The 23,430-nt window shown below is 36.1% G+C and overlaps 1 protein-coding gene across 1 annotated transcript in view; it reads right to left on the bottom strand.

Annotated features, from left to right (window-relative positions):
- Positions 1 to 4,984: 4,984 nt before the first annotated feature.
- The window catches only part of LOC142227666 (uncharacterized), a 28,084-nt gene continuing 9,638 nt past the window's right edge, over positions 4,985 to 23,430 (bottom strand). Inside the window, exons 2-4 of the mRNA XM_075298119.1 lie at positions 20,474 to 21,228; positions 5,930 to 6,192; positions 4,985 to 5,865 (exon numbers count right to left, since the gene is read on the bottom strand). Coding sequence (XP_075154234.1) covers positions 5,612 to 5,865; positions 5,930 to 6,192; positions 20,474 to 21,228 — 1,272 coding nt within the window. The 3' untranslated portion in view covers positions 4,985 to 5,611. The remainder of the gene's footprint in view (positions 5,866 to 5,929; positions 6,193 to 20,473; positions 21,229 to 23,430) is intronic.

The raw sequence follows: 23,430 nt of genomic DNA, 5'->3' as shown, positions 1-23,430 counted from the left end.
CCTCCCGTGGTTTTTTACTTTGATCATTTTTTGATAGCGAAATATGTAAGTAACCGTTCGTGTGTGGAGTTCATGATTATCCAGTGAGCCTGAGCTCAATGTCACAGTGATTTGGTTTTCCCTTTGATTTAATAATACCATATCGATGTCTAAGGTCCCCGTTTGCCTTTAAAGACCCATCTCCACCTTCGCTCTCTTTTCTGGCTTTTACCCAACTCGTATGAACCTAAGTTCACATCTCTAATTCCTCAAACGACTCATCAGACGGAGAATACGGAATTACTGTGTTGTGTGTTAATTTATTTACTCAGAAGTGGCACGTGGTTTTATGTGAACACAAAAAGGAAAGTGTAATTGAAAAAAATGTACCTGGTTTTTGTTCTGCATTTTGATATATGGTATAATTTATTTTTATTTGCAGTTACATGATGTCTGCATTGGTACATTTGATGGGCACGAAGTAAATTTGGAATGATTACTTATTGTTGAAATTTAACCAAAATAGAATGTGTAAAAATATGTGATGTTTGATTGCGCGACATAGTAAATACAAATAAACAATGAATTAGTTTATAAATAAATAAAAACAAATAAATAAAGTTAATTTTGTGGCGTCCTTTTGTCGACGACGAAAAAGGTTTTTTCATAAAGATCAAAACATTTTAGGTTGTGACCATGTTCTTTTAACTGGAAGAAAAACATTTTTGACGAATACCATAACATTTTAGATCGTGACCATTGTCTTTTAATGGAAACAAAATTCTTTTTATCAATATAATAACATTTTAGATGAGGACAATTTAATTTTTTTAGAACCATGTTCACTGAGCAAACATGGTTGCAGGTGAATTTGTTACATGGTTGCCGCAAAAATAGCTCCTATCATATTGTTTTGCTCTTCGAATATGATAGTGACAATCATATTTCTTCTCTGCGTGTATTTTTGCCAAATTTAGCATACATAGCTACACTGTTAATTCTACTCCCTGTGCAAAATTTCGGATTACAAATTTGACCTCTGGGGTCATATGAGTGTAAATCGGACGAAAGATATATATGGGAGATATATGTAAATCTGTACCGATTTCAACCAAAAGTGGCATGTATACCGAGAACGTTAATTTTACTCTCAGTACAAAATTTAAAGCATATCAGGGTAAAACTCTGGCTTCTGGGGCCATATAAATGTATATCGGGTGAAAGATATAAATGGGAGCTATATCTAAATCTGAACCAATTTCAACCAAACTTTGCGTGCATAGCCATAATATTAATTCTACTCCCTGTGCAAAATTTCACTTAAATCGGATTATAAATTTGACCTCTGGGGTCATAGAGAGTGTAAATCGGACGAAAGATATATATGGGAGTTATATCCAAATCTAAACCGATTTCAACCAAAATTGGCATGTATATCGAGAATAAAAATTCTACTCCCTGTACAAAATTTAAAGTAAATCAGGACAAAACTTTGATTTCTGAGGCCATATAAGTGCATATCGGGAGAAAGATATATATGGGAGCTATATCTAAATCTGAACAGATTTCAACACAATTCTGCACAATTTACGACACTATCACCTGCACTCCTTGTGCAAAATTTAAATCAATCAGGCTTAAATCCTTGCTTCTTGGGCCATATTAGTAGATATCGAGCGAAAGATATATATGGGGGCTATATCTAGAACTGAACCGATTTCTTCCAAAATCAATAAGATTCTATTCTGAACATACTTGTGCCAAATTTGAAGTCGATTGGACGTAAATTGCGACCTAGACATTGATAACAAAAATGTGTCCACAGACAGACGGACATGACAAGATCGACTCAGAGGCCGACCCTGAGCAATATTGCCAAAGACACCATATGTCTATCTCGTCTCCTCCTGGGTGTTGCAAACATATGCTGGGTATAAATATTGGAAATATTTAAATTGCATAAAATTTCGCAAATCTGCATTTATGATTTATAGGTCGATATATACGAATTAGATTATGGGTAAATTTCAATCATTTTTGCGAGTTTTCGACTTAACAGTGACGATTTTACAGGGACATGTGGCTACTTTGGCCATATTTGATAAAACCGGAATAACATATATATGGGGGCTTTATCTAATTCTGAGCCGATTTGGATAAAATTTGACACACATAGCTAAAATTTTAATTGACCTCTGAGTGCAAAACTTCAAAATTTTCGAAATGAAACTTTGGCCTCCGTGGTCATATGAATCTAAATCGGGCGAGTATATATGAACGTTATATCTAAATGTGAACCGATTTTGACCAAATTAGGCATGCGTAGCAAGAATGTTCGTCCTACTCTGTGTGCAAAACCTCAAGTAAATCGGAGTGAAATTTTGACCTCTGGGCCATATCGGAGGAAATTTATATATGGCAGCTATATCGAAATCTGAACCAATTTCAAGTAAATTTGGCATGCATAGTAAAAATGTTATTTCAATTCAGTGTGTACAATTATAAGTAAATTGGAAGGATTTACCGTAGATTTTGAACTATCTAAATCTTAACCGATTTCAACCAAATGCGGTATGCATATTTATAATGTGAGTTCTACTCCCTGTGAAAAATTTTACGTAACACGGGGTAAAATTTTGGCCTCTGGGGCCATAGGAGTGTAAATCGGGCGAAAGCTATATATGGGAGCTATATCTAAATCTGAACCGATTTCAACCAAATTCGGAACGCATATTTAGAATTTTAATTCTACTCCCTGTGAAAAATTTCACGTAACTCGGAGTAAACCTTTGGCCTCTGGGCCCATAGGTGTGTAAATCGGGCGAAAGCTATATATGGGAGCTATCTAAATCTGAACCGATTTCAACCAAATTTGGAGTCCATATTTATAATGTCAATTATACTCCCTGTGCAAAATTTCACGTAAAACGGAACAAAATATTGGCCTCTGGCACCATAGGAGTGTAAATCGGGCGATAGCTATATATGAGAGCTATACCTAAATCTGAACCGATTTGACTGATATTTTGCAAAATTTACGAGACTCACAAAATATTCAATTATACGAAATTGGAAGAAGATCGGTTGGTAAATACGTCATTTATGACCAGATCGGTTATATGGCAGTAGGGATCGTCTTTGAGCCGAAAAATGACCCTATGCCAAATTTAAGGACGATCGGACTTAAACTGCGAGCTGGACTTTGCACACAAAAATAAATCAACAAACAGACAGACGGACATCGCTAGATCGTCTCAGAATTCTAAGCCGATCGGTATACTAAAAGATGGGTCTATGACTATTTCTTCTCGGCGTTACATACAAACTTATTATACCCTGTACCACAGTAGTGGTGAAGGGTATAAAAATGTGACAGAAATGTGAATAAATGTTTACATTTTCCTCTGCATATCATATGACTTCACACAGAAAAAAAGTCCATAGTTAAACTAACGCTAAATTTAACTTATTTTTATTGCAAAAAAAATATTTGTTTGTAGTTAAATATTATTATTTTTTACTAACTTCTTCACACCCCAATGAAATTGTCCTTTTTTAAGTATGTCTCACATTTTATGAACTAAACATCATTGAACTTTATGACCGAACACATAAGATCAATGTGAACTAAAGCAGAAGAACATTTTCGTACAATTCCCAAAAATAGTAGGAATTAACTATTGTATGGTTAATGGTCATGATTTGATTTTTTAGTTCATTTAAATTGCAGTTAAACAGAACACCTCGGCATTAACTTTTCCTTGTATTAAATAACAACGCTTTGTCGAAATCTCAAAATGTGGAGTGCAATTTAGTTAAATTTAAGAGGTAGTTAATTTTTCCAGTTTCTTTTTTTTTTTTTGGTGCACGTGAAACCAAGAACAACCTAAATTTTTTGGAGGAAAATCAAAGCGGAAATATATTTGAAGGGAAATCGAGAACATACATAACATAAAGGTGGTTATGTATATAAAAACTCCATTGTATTGAACAATACTGTTTGGTGGCACTTCAGGAATCGATAATTCAAACCGCACGCACAGAAAAAACATGTTTAGTCATGGTTGCCGCATCGATTTAATGCTTATCTAGAGCATGTAATTGTCGCGAAAACCATGTATTTTGTCTTTGTAAAAATAATTTTCGAACAGAGAAAAATGTATGCTGGTTATAAGCATTTTAAATGATAGAATTTGGGACCATTACATGTTAATAAAATATAAATAAAATTAATTTTGTGTTTTCTTTTCTCAAGTGGCGTCCTTTTTCTGACGATGAAAAAGGTTTTTTCATAAAGATCATGACATTTTAGATTGTGACCATGTTCTTTTAACTGGGAGAAAAACATTTTGTTTAATCTCTGCGTGCGCTTTATTACCCAGCAAAAAAATTTTGGAAGTTGTTCTAAAGGCACAACTTTAAAAGCACTTCCTTGTTTAGTTTGTTTATTTTAACTACACAGGAAGTTCTTTTACAATTTTTATAAGTCGCTTTTTTCGTATTATTAATGGGTAATTTTAACGTTTTTGTTGCTTAAAAACAGAGTAGGAATTAATAAAATGATAAAACTTATTTAAATGTATTCGAAAAATGTTTAAATCCATTCTAAAAAAAATTGAGAAATTTTGGAACTATTTTAGCCAAATTTTTCAGACAAGCGTTATAATGCATTAGAAATCAGAAAACATTATAAATATTATTTATTTGGCAAAATATAACAAAATTTTTATATCCCATCCCATACACAGAATTCGGATCACACCTTAAGAAGTTATGCAAATTCAGAGCAACGGTAGTTGAAATGATTGACATCCGTCCTAGGAAAAGCCCATGTTAAATTCATCGCCTCTGAGACAATTTCGCACCACTTTCGGATCTAAAAAGAACATTTTCACTACTTTTTTGGTGACGCTTTGTTTGCTGGGTACTTCATCCCGGTGTTAATTTTGCACAACACTGACTTTCCCGTCTAGTAATATTGAATTCATGAGAACAATCTCCTAAGTTCTACTTTTCATTATCATTTACATAGCTATATTTTACATTTAAAACCTAATACTGAACTAATAAATAAGTTTAATAAAGAGAAGACATTGCATTTTAAATAAATGGACATGATTTGTAAATGAGAGAGGAAAATTTTGATTAAGATGCAAAATTTTTGTGGAGTAAATGATTACTATTCATTAAACACTACATACTTATTCGTATAATGTATGGTTGGTAGTCGGTTAGTATCCATAAAGAACCTTTTAATTAATTATATATTTCAAACAAAAGTTGGGTGGTATATATGTATGTATGTAGTGTGTATATGTACATTTTCAAGACACTTTTACTGAACCAGTAATATAACTAAGTTTTTCTTTGAGATTTTTGGAAGATTTCTAGATAGACTAATTTACCACTTAAGCCTATCTTGCTGTTTTAACGTACATATATATGATACATTTAACATTTAGAAAATTGAAATGTTGTGGAGGAATTGGCTCAGAGTTTTTTTTTGTAATTTTTCACAAACAAATATATGCATAAGGAAGAAGAAAAATATGTAGTTCTATTGCGTTCAACATGAGTATTATACAGTGCTGCGCAAAAACATTCGCTTTTTTGTCCGTTTACCCGCGTATTTTTAGTACAAATAATGCGATGAGGCTTGAGCACGATATTGTTTCGGTGTTAGTTTTATAAGTTTTGGATTGAATGCTCCCAATTGGGCCTCATTGGTGGATGAGGGCGCCGGTGGCACGGGATTCGATCGAAAACGGGTTCTCAAAAATTTTTGCATGGACCGCAATCGTATGAGTGGAGCGCATGGCGATTGTCGTAGACTATTATGATTTAGAGCCCAATAAATGATGGGACTAAGGGCGGAATACATGTAACCTGTGGAAAAATAAATATTTAGCATAAATAAAAAAAAGTACAAAAACAGGCCATTCAAACTTACCCAATAATAAGTTAAAATATCTTGATGATTTATTGCAGTAGTTATTGTAGCCCATAATTCTGTAAATGACACAAAAAACATGTGGTGTCCAGCATGCTATAAAAATTAATGCAGAGCCAATTAGCATATTTGCCAAATGACGCCTCGAACGCAATGTAGATGTCTGTGGTAAAGGTATGCCCGGGGTGGCAACTCTTCTGCCCCTCGCAGCAGCACGTTGCATTCGTTGACGCTGCGAATGTTCACGGATTTCACGCATGGCTCTAAAAAAATAAAAATAAAAATACAATGACAATATTTATTTGAAACTTTGACCAACTAGCAGTTATGTCATGAGACTTATGCTATGGTCACACTAGGCAATTATTTGACATAAATCAAAAAAGAATCCGTCGCCACAGCCAAACCAGCAGACATTTTTATCTCATATTTTTTTTACTATACAAAAATAAGTGGGGTTTTCTTTCCTGATGCAATAACTCCAGAACGCACGAACCTATTTCCATGGTTTTGCATTCGTTGGAAAGGTCTCGCGCTCCGTAAAATTTATAGCAAAGAAAATTCAAGAAAGTTTCAACAGAAAAGCGGGAAAATCTTTTTTTTACACACAGCGCACATTAAAAAAATTATAACTTGAATTCATCGCAGTTGCTTTTTATTTTTATTTTTTTTGCGAAAGATTTAAGAAGTTGTAAAAGTGATGTGACAAATATTCATGTTATAAACCGGCATTGTGTACACTGTGAAATTGTGAAAAATTATTAAAAAATAACTTATTAGTTTCCTAACACTTCAATTGGAAATCATCAAATCAATTACGTGTATTGTGCAAATTTTTAGTATGCAAAAGTGATGTGAAAAATGTTCATTTGACAAACCGGCATTGTGTACACTGTGAAATTGCGAAAAAAAGTATTAAAAAAATAACTTAATCGTTTCCTGACATTTCAATTGGAAATCATCAAATCAATTACGTGTATTGTGCAAATTTTTAGTGACTTTAAACAGCAGACATTTGTCTTTAAGATAGTAAGTTGAACTGTGTAAATTTTGTGGATCATGCATTTGAAGTTAACTTCACCACTCTGTCCATAGACCAAAATGCCTTTAGGGCGACGTGCGACCATCGTCCGCCGCACAAGACATACAAGCCAGCAACAAGTGTATTTACAAAATTTAAGGGAATGACATTCCAATATGATCCCACTTCGAACTACAGTGATGATGAAAATTTAGATATTGGACCAATGACGACTATATGCCGATATTGCAATGCATTAAAGTTCAAAACACACACCCAATCTCTCACACCAACACAATGAATTGCAACACATAACAACTACGTATACACCACACGATCAGAAATTACAAAGTATTTCTTCAATAAATGACTGTTTGCAAATAACATACAGATACAATGACAAATATATCAATTGCACGGTTCAATGGTGCCAACATTGGATGAACCGCATCAATTTTTCATAATTTATTTCATTTCATCGATTGTGGATCAGCTAAATGAGTGGTGCAATATACAGGGAACACAACAGTTAAAGAGACGAATTATTGAACAATTGCAAGCATTTTTGCATATCCCAGCAAAAAAATTTGGAAGTTCTTCCAAAGGCACAACTTTTTTTCAACCGTCGAACTTAACGGACGGGTTTTACTAATAGCGGAGTATTTCATCGTAATAAGTACTTATTACGAATTTCACGTGTGGTGGAAATAATAAACCACCATGCAGCGAAATTCAAAGTCATCCACTGGGTTGCTAACTTCAGGGCCCAGTGGACGGGTAACGACTGAAGTTATAAATTTGGGCAGCGACCAAGAGTCAGGCCCAATTAGTCGACCTGTAGACGGGTCGACTGGCGGTGACACTTTGGCAAGTCGAACTTTTTCTAAGGTGACGACATCAAAAGGAGGCAATCCCTCTCGAAAGAGATTCAAGGAACGAAGAAATGCTTTGTTTATCCTAAAGAAATTAGGATCAGTCGACCCAAGCACGTTGTCGGCTAAGCAAAGCGATTCCTTAAAATGGGCTCAAGGAATTCTTGAAGCTGGAAGAAGGGAACGATCACCGGATGAGCTACCATCCTCTAAACGGGATCAAAGATCGTTTGCCTCAGTTGCAAAAGACAGCCTTGTGATGGCTATTATTAATAAAGGAGCATTGGACGGTATGATTCCAAGGCAAAAATGGGGGAAATTGAGAACGCGATGTCTGGTGTCTACTCAGAGGTGCGAAAAAAGTTTCCCGGACCAAGTCCTCGACAGCAAGATGCTGGATGGTATCAAGGACGATATAAGTTAATAGCTTTTGCAGACCAGAGGTCTATGGATTGCTTTAAAGCTGCATTGATGCTAATTGGTGAAGTTTGGGAAGGAGCCGCTTTGGAGTTAGTCGATAAGAAAGACATACCGGCTAAACCTAGAGCACATGCATGGATACCGGCAAACCCTCCTGATCCTGAGTCAATACTAGAGAGACTAAAAGAATGTAACCCAGATCTTCCAACCGCCGATTGGAAGGTTGGTCGTTTGGATGAGGTGGATGGACCAAGACGACATGCGGTGTTTATATTAAACATAGAGTCGCTGCCACATCTAGCCCAGACCCAAGGACGCGTAAGTTATGGCTTGAAAGCAGTGAAAAAATCTCCTAGCGAAGCCGAAGGAGACATAAAACCGGCAGACTATGGCGAAAATCATATGCGGGAAGTTTCTACAGGCTCAAGCCTCACCAAAGCTGAACCGCGGATTGTTGCGAGAGTCACCGAGATCTGTGAAGAGGAAGCCCTTGATGACTCAGTTGAAGCGGCTGATGTGACGGTGGTTGAAAATTTGGATGGTTCTACGGTTCCTCCAGATAAATCTTCACCATTGTAAGGCCGCTTGTGCTGCCTTAAAAGTTCTCCTGATGAAAGGAGACATAGATATAGTTCTTATTCAAGAACCATACATATATAAGAACAAGATCTGTGAATTAAGCACTCCGTGTTTCAAACTTTTGCATAATACCGGTAACGATATAAATCGAGCATGTATAATTGCTAAAAACGAACTAAACTTGTTTCTGCTTCCTTCATTGAGCAATGCAGACACTGTCGTAGCCAGTCTAGAGATATCCACATGCAAATATTGGGTATCTTCGGTCTACATGGGACATGATAGGGATATGCCACCCTGTGCCGTTAAGACCTTAGTTGAGGAGTCACTAAAAACAAAGACAAAACTCATTATGGGATGCGATGCAAATGCACATCATAGTATTTGGGGAAGTAGTGATACTAATGCAAGGGGAGAGTCGCTAATAGAGATTATTTTGCGTACTAACCTGGTAGTTTGCAATAAGGGAGATGCACCAACCTTCGTCACCAGGAACAGACAAGAGGTTTTGGACGTAACGTCCAAAACCTCTTGTCTCTTGATAAGATATCTGATAAGATATCTGAGTGGCAAGTTTTGAGGGAACATAGCTTCTCAGATCATCGCTACATCAGTTTCAGATTGGCTGTTCGTACTTCAAAGACCATATTTCCGCCAAATGTTAGGAAAGCTGATTGGAATAGGTATAGGGAATCGTTCAATTTGATGATACCGGAAATGCCGGAGACAAATATGAGCACTGTGCAAGATATCGAACACGCAGTGGAGCGGATTACGAAGGCCTTCAACATTTCACTGAAAGCTGCTTGCCCTAGAGGAAAGCCAAGGGGAAAAAATCGGCCGCCATGGTGGACTACGGAGTTAAGTAATATGAGGAAATCCTGCAGGAAGCTCTTTAACAAAGCAAAGTCCACAAGAGCTCCGGAGGATTGGGACACGTACAAGATGAATCTGAGAGAATATAAACGAGAACTGAGAAGGTCTCAACAAAACTCTTGGGATTATTACTGTAGCATTATTGAGAATATGTCAGAGGCTTCCAGACTACGGAAGGTACTAGCATCCACTAACACCGTTCCAGGTTTCATTAAAACATCGGAGGGAAATTGGACAACGTCCAGTGAGGAGACATTGGAGGTACTTTTGGACACACACTTCCCTGGAAATCAGACGGTTGAACCATGTTCCGGCGGTGTAACAGAGGCTCGGCGATCACTTCCTATCGAGGAAATTGTGTCGGAATCTAGAATAAAATGGGCTTTAAATAGCTTTGGACCATTCAAATCCCCCGGACCTGATGGAATTACTCCGGCGGAGTTACAGGCAGTGGCTGAAAGAATTATCCCCTGGTTGATGGTGATATATAAACAATGTGTAAACTTAGCATATATTCCAGAAAAGTGGAGGGAAACAAAAGTCGTCTTCATACCTAAAGCAGGAAAAGCCTCTCACTCGAGTGCGAAGGATTTCCGACCAATCAGCTTATCCTCATTCCTACTTAAGACCCTGGAGAGGATGATAGACATGTATCTTAGAACTAGCGTGGATTCAAGTTTGCTCTCGAAACGACAGCATGCATACTCGAAGGGCAGGTCTACTGAGACCGCATTGCATGAACTGGTCAGCTTTATTGAAAGCTCACTATCTGTCAAAGAATACACAATCGTTTCTAGACATCGAAGGGGCGTTCAATAATGTCCATCCGAGCTCGATATTAAATGGACTGACAACTCTGAATGTTGATCCAGGTATACTTAGGGCCACTTTCTCATTGTCTTGTTATTATTTATCGTGTCGATAAAACAGCTGATCCCATACAAAAATTTTACTAACCGGAGGTCTATCCACCGGTTAAAATTAATCGGAGGATGAGAAACTGGCCATTAGGCTGTTAGACGAACTTCTAATAAAGAGACGTATTTCAGCCACACTAGGGCAAGCAAACATACAAAGGTATGTGAACAGAGGCACTCCCCAAGGAGGAGTTCTATCGCCTCTTCTTTGGAATGTTGCTATAAACAACCTTCTGGTTTCTCTAGAAAAAGTGGTGGCATACGCAGATGATGTGGCGCTAGCAGTCAGGGGAAAATTCCCATCCACAATCAGAGATATTATACAGAGAGCTCTCCGGATGACTGAGAAATGGGCGAAAGATAATGGTCTTGGTGTAAATCCAGCAAAGACAGAAATAGTCATGTACTGCAAAGATCGCAAAACTCCCACGGTTAGGCCCATTTCCTTAGGGGGTACTGAAATTCCCTTTAGTGAGTGTGCAAAATACCTTGGCGTTATTTTGGACAGGAAGCTGAATTTTAGGCTTAATATTGAAGAGAGGGCGAGAAAAGCCACGGTAGCTTTGTACTCGTGCAAAAAGGCAATAGGGAAAAAGTGGGGACTAAGACCAAAAATTGTGCATTGGCTATACACGGCAGTGGTTAGACCTATAATGCTATATGGTGTTGTAGTCTGGTGGCCGGCACTTCTGAAACCGACTTGTTTAGATAAAGTTCAGCGTATGGCGAGCTTATGTATCTCAGGCGCATTTAGTAAGACAGGAACAGACTCCCTTAATGTCATGCTACATCTATTGCCTTTAGACATTTTGGCCAAACAGTCAGCTGCAACAACGGCTGTGCGGTTGCGCGAGCTATCGCTGTGGTCGGAAAAAATGTACGGTCATAGTTCGGTCCTCAAAGTAATGCCAGATGTGCCTAACGTAGTGGATTACACCCTGGCAAAACCACTTTTCGACAAAAAGTTTGAAACTCTAATTCCCAACAGTGAGGCGTGTTGTACACAGACCCCGGGGAATAAAAGATATATAGATTTCTATACTGATGGCTCCAAATTGAATGGACAAGTGGGGTTCGGAGTATATTCTAAAGATCTGGAAATTCGAATAGCGAAAAGATTACCTAATCACTGTAGTGTTTTTCAGGCTGAAATATTGGCAATAAGAGAGGTGGTGAATTGGCTGAGAAGTAATGTTCCAACAAATATTGGCATTAATATATACTCAGACAGTCAACCTGCAATAAAATCCTTGGACTCTGTGTTCCTTAACTCAAAAACGGCCATAGACTGCCGCAAATCTCTCAACGAGATGGCTGAGCAGTACAATATTCACCTAATATGGGTGCCTGGTCATAGGAACATACCGGGGAACTGTGAAGCAGATGTGTTAGCAAGGCTAGGAACTACCTTACAGATTCCAGGGGAACTAGAATCTGTTGGTATGCCTCTGGCCACCTGCAAGCTCTTACTGCGTGAGAAGGCTGTTATGATGGCCAATATTCGATGGGAAAATTGCAAGGGTTGTAACGACACCAAGCAAATATGGCCCCATTTAAACTTAAACCGCACACTAGATATGCTAGTGTTCTCAAGGCGTCAGATAGCACTCCTAATATCTGCTATAACGGGTCGCTGCCTGATAGGCGAATTTGCAAAAACTATAGGTGCGAAGTATAATGACTATTGTATAAGCTGTCATGACGTGGAGGAAACGGAATCAATTAAACACCTCTTGTGTGAGTGTCCTGCTTTTTGTGTAAGGCGTAAGCGAATTTTAGGAGCATATAGCTTTAGATTACTGGCTGACCTGGAAAACGTTAACTTAAGCAGTTTGTTAATGTTTTTGGAGCAATCTGGTTGGTTCCACAAAAGTAAATAATAGAGAAGGTTCAGTGGTTAAGACTAGGCCCATATGTAATAGGTACTTTTAGTTAAATGTGATATCACAATGGACTGAATAGTCTAAGTGAGCCTGAAATTTAATCGGGCTGCCACTTTAACCTAACCTAACCTAAAGGCACAACTTTAAAAGCACTTCCAGAAGATGTACTCCCAATGATGATCTTTATTTTAAGTACCCATGAAGTTCTTTTAATTCAATTTTTTATAACTTGGTTTTTTTCATACTTTATTGGATAATTTGAACTTTTTTTGTTTCAAATAGATTAAAAACAGAGTAAGAATTCATAAAATGGTACAAATTATTAAAATTTTGTCGAAAAAAAATGCTAAATCCAATCTGAAAAAATTGTGAATTTTTGAAAATATTTGAGGTCAAACGTTTCAGACAAGCGTTAGAATCCATTAACAATTATAAAAAATTATAAAAATTATTTATTTGATAAAATATCACAGAATTTTTTAATTTACATCCAAAACATTGAATTCGATTCACACCTAAAGAAGTGATGCAAATTCAGTGCACCGGCTGTTGAAATGGAGGAGTTCTGTCCTATGACAAGCCCATATTAAATTCATCGCTTCTGCGTCAATTTTGCACCACTTCCGGATCCAAAAATAACATTTTCATTACTTTTTTGGCGACGCTTTTTTTGCTGGGATGCTAATAATGCTGTCGTTAATATGTTTAAAACAGCATTGGAACGAATGCCATCGGATACGCACAAATTTGTCATGAGAGCGGATTGTACCCCAACAGGTGAACATGTCCGAAGATTCGATGCACCCACAGTTAATAATCCAGTCACTGATCCCCATCTAATACACGACATTGTGACAACACAGATAGTGCATGGACCGTGCGGTAAAATAAAATTAAAAATTGTTCTTCATCTTTTAATCACCAAACGAAATGTTACATAAAACGAAGCTAGCAAAACGGCGAACGGAGTTCGTCTAGTTTGCTAGTTGGATATATAATATCATGGTAAGATTATTTTTCAAAAACCGTATCCAGTTATTTGGACAAAGGTTCTGGAAAATGTTTGACACTAATTTTGGTCAAATAATTGCCTACACACAAAAAAAATTTTTCTGATTCAATCACGAAATTAATTGATCCAATTAATTTTTTAATTGAAATGTCTTCAATCACAGAAATGATAGTATCAATTAAAAAATTAATTGAAGGTCAATTAAACAATTAATTGATCCAATTAAAAAATTAATTGATACTATTATTTTTTGTGATTGATTTTTGTTTCAATTAAAAAATTCGTTGAACCAATTAAATTTTTAATTGAATATTTTTTAAAACTCAATTAAAATTTTAATTGGAAAATTTTTCGTGAGATTTTTTTCTGTGTAGTGTGACCATAGCCTTAATGTTTAAAACATGTTCAATACACAAAGAAAATATAATTAAAATTGAGCAAACGAAATGTTTTCTTTGACTTATCTAAAATTGTTTTTTTTTCATGGTGGATTCACTTGTTGTTTGGTGTAAAAGGGACATTCCTTGTCATGGAGCTAAACTTAGAATCGGGCAGCACTCATTGATAAGAGAGAAACTCAATACTTCCGGCATCACAATGTAGCCTAATATAACGACCCAGCAAAAAAAGCGCCGCCAAAAAAGTAGTGAAAATGTTCTGCTTGGATCCAGAAGTGGTGCAAAATTGGCGCATAGGCCAATGTTAACATTTAACATTGGCTTGTTATAAGACCGATGTACACCATTTCAACAGCCATTGCACTGAATTTTCATCGCTTAAGGTATGATCCGAATTCAGTCCCAGCAAAAAAGTACTTCTAAAGGCACAACTTTAAAAGCACTTCCAAAATGTCATTTCAGAGATGTTCTTTATTTTAACTACTTACACGGGAGTCACCGTGGTGCAATGGTTAGCATGTCCGCCTTGCATACACAAGGTCGTGGGTTCAATTCCTGCTTCGACCGAACATCAAAAAGTTTTTCAGCGGTGGATTATCCCACCTCAGTAATGCTGGTGACATTCTGAGGATTTCAAAGCTCCTCTAAGTGGTTTCACTGCAATGTGGAACGCCGTTCGGACTCGGCTATAAAAAGGAGGTCCCTTGTCATTGAGCTTAAGATCGAATCGGGCAGCACTCAGTGATAAGAGGGAAGTTCACCAATGTGGTATCAAAATGAACTGAATAGTCTAAGTGAGCCTGATACGTCGGGCTGCCACCTAACCTAACCTTAACTACGTAGGAAGTTCTTTTAATTCGATGTTTTATTACTCGCTTTTTTCAACCTAATTGATGGTTAGGTTAGGTTAGGTTAGGTTAGGTGGCAGCCCGATGTATCAGGCTCACTTAGACTATTCAGTCCATTGTGATACCACATTGGTGAACTTCTCTCTTATCACTGAGTGCTGCCCGATTCCATGTTAAGCTCAATGACAAGGGACCTCCTTTTTATAGCCGAGTGCGAACGGCGTTCCAAATTGCACTGAAACCACTTAGAGAAGCTTTGAAACCCTCAGAAATGTCACCAGCATTACTGAGGTGGGATAATCCACCGCTGAAAGACTTTTTGGTGTTTGGTCGAAGCAGGAATCGAACCCACGACCTTGTGTATGCAAGGCGGGCATGCTAACCACTGCACCACGGTGGCTCCCGTGGTGCAGTGATTGAAGACATTTCAATTATCTTAATGTTTCTATCTTGATTAAAAAGTTAATTGTATCAATGAATTTATTAATTGAAAAAATTTAAACTTTTTAATTGGAAATATTTTGATGATATTTTTTCTGTGCATTATTATAAATAATTAATGAATCTTTAAGATCATAGCTCGAGAAATGTTAATAAATAAACGTCTATAAAATTCCTGGTTACATCCAGAAAAAAAGTGCCTTCGGAACTAAAGGAAAAAATATTCATCAATTTAGTTTAGCCATTTTATTTCCATTAAGGTAAATTTTTGTGTGAAATAATAAAATTTACTTGTTTCAGTAAAAACAAGTATATACGGCCGTAAGTTCGGCCAGGCCGTACCCTACATCATGGATTGCGTAAAAACTTCTACGAAAGACTGTCATCCACAATCGAATTACTTGGGTTGTGATATCTTAAAACTTCTTAACATCGTTTTCTAAATTGTGAGTTAGTCCATACGTGGTATATATTAGACAAAAAAGTTATGTATAGGTAGTCTACAAATAATTACGATTCGCTTATATGGGGGCTATATAGAATTATGAACTTGATATGGACCAATATTTGTGTGATTGGGGATCGATTTATCTGAGGGCTATATATAACTATAGACCGATAGGCATGGTTGTTAACGGCCATATACTACCACAATGTACCAAATTTCAATTGACTCGGATGAAATTTGCTCCTCCAAGAGGCTCCAAAACCAAATCTAGGGATCGGTTTATATGGGGGCTATATATGATTATGGACTGATATGGACCACTTTTGGCATGGTTGTTAAATATCATATACTACCACCACGTACCAAATTTCAACCAGATCGGATGAATTTTGCTTCTCCAAAAGGCACAGGAGGTCAAATCTGGGGATCGGTTTATATGGGGGCTATATATAATTATGGACCGATATGGACCAATTTTTGCTTGGTCATTACAGACCATATACTAACACCATATACCAAATTTCAGCCGGATCGGATGAAATTTGCTTTTCATAGAGGCTGCAAGCCAAATCGGGGGATCGGTTTATATGGGGGCTATATATAATTATGGACAGATGTGGTCCAATTTTTGCATAACTAACACCATGTACCAAATTTCAGCCGGATCGGATGAAATTTGCTTCTCTTAGAGGCCCAGCAAGCCAAATCGGGGGATCGGTTTATATGGGAGCTATATGTAGTTATGGACCGATGTGGACCAATTTTTGCATGGTTGTTAGAGACCATATACTCACTCCATGTACTAAATTTCAGCCGGATCGGATCAATTTTGCTTCTCTTAGAGCAATCGCAAGCCAAATTTGGGGGTCCGTTTATATGGGGGTTATACGTAAAAGTGGACCGATATGGCCCATTTGCAATACCATTCGACCTACATCAATAACAACTACTTGTGCCAAGTTTCAAGTCGATAGCTTTTTTCGTTCGGAAGTTAGCGTGATTTCAATTGACGGACGGACGGACGGACGGACATGCTCAGATCGACTCAGAATTTTACCACGACCCAGAATATATATACTTTATGGGGTCTTAGAGCAATATTTCGATGTGTTACAAACGGAATGACAAAGTTAATATACCCTCCACCATAGGATGGGGGATTTCAACAGACGGACGGACGGACGGGCATTCTCAGATCGACTCAGAGTTTTACCACGACCCAGAATATATACTTTATGGGGTCTTAGAGCAATATTTCGATGTGTTACAAACGGAATGACAAAGTTAATATACTTTATGGGGTCTTAGATCAATATTTCGATGTGTTACAAACGGAATGACAAAGTTAATATACCCCCCATCCTATGGTGGAGGGTATAAAAATTCTAAACTGAAAGCAGGTTAGGAATAGTTCATTAACTAGAATTTTACTAATACTATTTTCTTCGCTGGGTATAAGAATTTACAACTGAATAAGAAAATGTTATTCACTGATAACAAAGCATTCGTAAAAATAAACAAAAACCAAACTAAACCCAATTTTCCTCAAATTTAGTAAAATTTCCTATAAAATGATAATCTGACTTCCTTTATTATAGAAAGCTTATCATACATACGAATAACATAGAATAGGCATAGAAAAATATTTTAGTTCATTCGTACTAAGAAATATTTAATCCTTTCAAAACTTAAGGAAACGCACTTGTTAGAATATATAGGAAATTTTTCTATTTTTCTTTTATATACCTGTAATCGATACCTGTCATCGATGTAATAGATATCTTTGCACGTGGGTTGTTTTTATACCCTCCATCATAGGATGGGGGGTATATTAACTTTGTCATTCCGTTTGTAACACATCGAAATATTGATCTAAGACCCCATAAAGTATATATATTCTGGGTCGTGGTGAAATTCTGAGTCGATCTGAGCATGTCCGTCCGTCCGTCCGTCTGTTAAAATCACGCTAACTTCCGAACGAAACAAGCTATCGACTTGAAACTTGGCACAAGTAGTTGTTATTGATGTATTGCAAATGGGCCATATCGGTCCACTTTTACGTATAGCCCCCATATAAACGGACCCCCAAATTTGGCTTTCATCCGATCCGGCTGAAATTTGGTACATGGTGTTAGTATATGGTCTCTAATACCCATGAAAAAAATTGGTCCACATCGGTCCATAATTATATATAGCCCTCATATAAACCGATCCCCCGATTTGGCTTGCAGAGTCTCTAAGAGAAACAAATTTCATCCGATCCGGCTGAAATTTGGTACATGATGTTAGTATATGGTCTCTAATGACCATGCCAAAATTGGTCGAAATCGGTCCCATATAAACCGATCACCAGATTTGACCTCCGGAGCCTCTTGGAAGACCAAAATTCATCTGATTCAGTTGAAATTTGGTACGTGATGTTAATATATGGCCTCAAACACCCATGCAAAAATTGGTCTATATCGGTCCATAATTATATATAGGCCCCATATAAACCGATCCCCAGATTTGACCTCCGGAGCATCTTGGAAGAGCAAAATTCTTCCCATTCGGTTGAAATTTGGTACGAGATGTTAGTATATGGTATCCAACAACCATGCAGGAATTGGTTCCTATCAGACCATAATTATATATAGCTCCCATATAAACCGATCGCCAGATTTGACCTCCGGTGCCTTTTGGAGGAGCAAAATTCATCCGATCTGGTTGAAATTTGGTACGTGGTGGTAGTATATGATATTTAACAACCATGCCAAAAGTGGTCCATAGCAGTCCATAATCATTTATAGCCCCCATATAAACCGATCCCGAGATTTGGTTTTGGAGCCTCTTGGAGGAGCAAATTTCATCCGAGTGAGTTGAAATTTGTGGATGACAGTCTTTCATAGAAGTTTCTACGCAATCCATGGTGGAGGGTACATAAGATTCGGCCTGGCCGAACTTACGGCCGTATATACTTGTTTTAGTTGGAATCGTGTTGTTATGATATACGGAGATATCGTTAAAAAAATAATTTAGTAAAATAATATAATAAATAACCAATAAAATATATAAAGTATATGTTATTTTAAATTAGTGAGAAATTTTTCGTTTTTGAAAATTATTAAACATAAACAACAAACAATACGTCTATCAATGTTCGAGATGGTGTATAAAGAAAGAAAATACCAGAAGAATAACAACCCCTTCATTCGTCTTCATTTTGGAATCTTCAATTATCAGGTAACATTCAGTGACGCTAACTTTTTGTGAAAAAATTGAGGACGGACAACGATGGTGTTCGAAATATTGGAAAGAATTAAAAATAAAACACTATAGAAAACTACGATTTTATTTTGTTTTATTGAAATTGTAAAAGGAGGACAAAATCGTTAAGCTGCAACTTATTAAAAGTCAAAAGTACACGCAGAGAAGGAATATGATCACCTCAAACCTGTTTCAAGAGCAAAATGTTATTTTTGTATGGTGACCATGTAACATGTTTGTCACTAAAATGTTATTTTCTCGTCAAATATATCCTGCTTGCCGAAATCAGGTACTTGATTTCCGAGAAAATAACATGGTTGCGAAAACCATGTTACATGGTCACCCCCCAAAAATAACATTTTGCTCTTAAAACATGTTTGAGGTAATCATATTCCTTCTCTGGGTGTACAAGAAGAACAAAAATGCGTTTTACAGTTGATAACATTACATGGAAATTGGAAATAGTGGAATAATAAACTAATATTTCAAAGCCAGTCGATGCATCGTTCAAACAAATAAAAATGTCTTTGGCGCTATACGAAGTTCAACTTTCTTCACAATGAGTTCATTTTAACTTAAAGAAGGGGTCACTTTTTCTGGGTGTATGTTAATACGCGCAGAGAAGGAATATGATCATTTCAAACAAGTCTCAAGATCATAACATATTCCTTCTCTTGGTGAAGTTTATGTTGTACACAGACGAAAAAGACTGTTTTTCATATGTTTGAGTGTAAAAATTATATGTTTGAAACTCAAATTTTTTAATACAAAATTTTTGAGTGCAAGCATATAATGTTCATAAACTAGCATAACATGTTTGGGACATATATGTTAATATATTACAACATAGTATGTTTGTGATATAAAATGGTTGTAAATATAAAATGCTTACACAGAAAAAAATTTCACGAAAATTTTTCCAATTAAAATCTTAATTGAGTTTTAAAAAATATTCAATTAAAAATTTAATTGATTCAACAAATTTTTTAATTGAAATAAAAATCAATCACACAAATTAATAGTATCAATTAAATATTTAATTGGATCAATTAATTTTTTAATTGACTGTCAATTAATTTTTTAATTGATACTATCAATTCTGTGATTGAAGACATTTCAATTAAAAAATTAATTGGATCAATTAATTTCGTGATTGAATCAGAAAAAAAAATTTTTGTGTGTAGATGCAAACATATATTAATTTAGAAATAGCCTATAAACATATATGTGTTTAGAAAGAGAGACCTACAGAGTATGCTGCAAGTAAAAGAATGGAAGTAACCAATTGGCGCCTTAAAAAAAATATATATATATACACAAAGAAAATTTCATAAAATTTTTTTTCTACCAGTGTATGCCTAAGTTGAAACATAATATGTTTGAACAATACAATATTTTGTTTGGACCAATCCTGAAAATACGTATGCTTGAAGCAAAATGTGTTACAGAAGCGATTTTTTTGAGGGTGTATTCATTGAACTTTTTAATGGGTCTAAAATAAAACAAGGATCTTAGGAGCATTCTTGTTTTATTGTAGACCCATAAACCACCATTTTTCCTTGGACGTTAAATTGCATACATACCTTGGAGATATGGGATTTTTCGACTTGATGATATTGCGACTCGAAATTGCACCTCTCGGATTTAAATTTTGCATTTGTATATCACCGCCATTGGAGGTATCATCCGTTGTACCACCACAGCCAGCAGCTTGATGAGCATTCGCAATGCCCGTTACAATCACCATATGAGTTTGACGTCGTAGTATTGGCATCGGAAGTGGTAGTTCACCATGTGCTGCCCTAGCTGTCAACGACAGAGCGCATAATTTCCGCCGAACCCCATAGTGATTGAGGAGTACACCAATGCCCGGGAGAACAAAAACGACCAGGGTATGAATAAAAATGAATACAACAAATGCTGGATTGGCACCAGGATCCAAGTGACAACTAATGCTAACGTTGGGAAACTCTCCAGCACCAGAGGTAGGAATCGGTGGGAGTGTTGTTAACATCGCCCCAGTTGGCAACGATGATGGTGGGGATAGTGCAATTACTGCTTCCGTGGATGATAATGATGGAAACGTTGGCATGGGCATGGGCATGGGCATGGGCGATGGTCTATGTGCAGCATTTTTTATGACAGTTTTTGCAACAATTTTATAGATAAACAAAAACGGTACACTAACAATAGCTGATGTCATCCATGAGAAAAGAGCCAAAGAAACGTGTAAATAACGACGCTGACGTAGTTGTGCCAAACGTGGATGTTTAACTGTTGCATAACGATCCAGTGATAGTAAAAAGAATGACAGTGTGCTGGCAGCAACTGGTGTAGCCTGTTGAAGACACGATAATCAATAGGAATAACTTTAGATTTGTACACAAAAAGTAGGTAAGTGCTTTGGATTGATATGTGGCCAGGTACATGAGTAAAACTGCTAAACTGTTATTTTAACTTTTTATTTTATACCTCATTCACATTACACTTCCAAAATCCACTATAACTAGATTTCAACCGTCATTTGCCTTATAAACAAGTAAGTAAAGTCTAAAGTCGGGCGGAGCCGACTATATTATACCCTCCACCCCTATGTAGGCCAAAATTTGTGTTGCCATCTCAACTACTTCACATTTGCTGAAAGCTATATAAAGGAGGCAATTTTTTTACTTCTACAAAATCTCTAGAATTAAAATTTAAATCGGCTGACACTATCCAGTTAATTGGAGGAAACTTCCATTGAAAATGGGTCTAAAATGTGTAACAGTCTACCATATTTCCCCAACTCTGGTGTACGTATATATGGGAGCTATATATAATCTGAACCAATTTTGACTAAATTTGACATGTACACTGTTAGAAAAATATGTTTTTCATATGTTCCGATGTAAACAAAATGTGTTTCGGGCTCGACTTTAAACCACAATATATTTAAGTGCGAACATGTAATGTTCCTGAACTAACACTAAATGTTTGGGACATCTATGTTAATATGTTAGAATATATTATGTTTGGGGCATGAATGTTTCATAAAAATCATATGTGTGAATACAAACATATAAAAATTTACAAATTTCGACTAAACATACATATGTTGTGATATTTTATTCAAAGCGACAGAGAGAGTATAGAGAGAAATAGAGATGGAAACCGGTAGAGTTGACGAAAGATATCAATATAACACAGCAAAAGAGTCAAAAGAGAACAATTTCTGTGAAACCGCTTGTATGTTGTTTCGGAAAACTGTTTTATGATAAGGCCAAAAATTTTATATGTTTAAGTCTAAATATTATTTAATTTGAATAAAGAGAATATACATTCTGAACCAAGAGAATAGACATTTGAAAAACAAACAGCTTATGTTTTCGCCTTGAGAGCAGCATTTTATGTATGTGTGGACATGTGTTTTGTTTATCATTTTGGCATTATGGACACAATTTTTTTCTTGGTTCGTTAAAAGAAATCAGGGGTCTTCATAAAAATAACGAAAGGGCACTATACTCTTTTTAGAGTTGGGACAGTAAAATGAAATAAGGAGGAAATAGTGAAAAATTACACAGTAAAATGTAAAAAAACAAACTTTAGTTCCTCTTTATTAAAAAGTAGTCCACGAGGAGTTGACGGACACCATCAAATATAAAAGCGGGCATTAAGTTCGAGTTTTACAGCTAAAACAATTTAAAAAGTTTATTTTCTTTAAAATGAATTATTAAAGAAAAATAAAAGGAATTTTAGAGCGATGGTGTTAAATGCTAGTAAAAAACTGTTCACTCCTAAATAAATTTATGTTTATATTATAAAATTATGTATGTATGTTTATACTCGACTCCACGTTCTTCTTTTGTTAGTTTTTGGATTCCTTCCAAATTTTAAAGTTTTGTACAAAAACAGTTTTTTATTACAAGATTGTTATTTTTGCAATAAAAAATAATATTTTATCCAAAAATCAGTCAATTTCGTTTATATCAAGCACTGTTACTGACTATAAATCTTTAATAACGCACATTTCGAAGTTTCATTAAAAAAAAAAAATAATATAATATAAATATAAATGTGTAAATTAAAAAAAAAAAAAAAAAAAAAAAAAAAATGTTCGGTCGGAGCAGGGATTGAACCCACGACCCTTTGCATGCAAGGCAGACATGCTAACCACTGCTCCACGTAGCAAACAAATGTATGTTTCTGTTAAATAATGTTATGTTTGCATAGGCTCGTGGGCGCTGCAAACTATGCTACATAAATATAACTTAAAACGATAATTATCTACTGGTGACTATAACAGCTACGTAGCCCAGTGGATAGTGTGTTGGCTTACAAACTGTATGGTCCTCGGTTCGATTCTCCGTGCAGGCGAAAGGTAAAATTTTAAAAATTTATAAAAGTGAATAATTTCTTCAACATTATTTGTATTACAGAGAAAGGTGCCAATAAATAAAAAAATTCGTGGAAGTGAAAATTACGAGTATGTTAGGGAATGAGCACAATCGTGTTTGGGAAAAATTCTTCCAAGCATATAATATTTTTGGCTCAAAATGCTTCC

The sequence above is a fragment of the Haematobia irritans genome, chromosome 2 (assembly GCF_050003625.1).
Source record: "Haematobia irritans isolate KBUSLIRL chromosome 2, ASM5000362v1, whole genome shotgun sequence".
Taxonomy (NCBI): Eukaryota; Metazoa; Arthropoda; class Insecta; order Diptera; family Muscidae; genus Haematobia; species Haematobia irritans.
The sequence above is the reverse complement of the archived record's forward strand: the minus strand, read 5'-3'. Positions and strand labels throughout refer to the sequence as shown.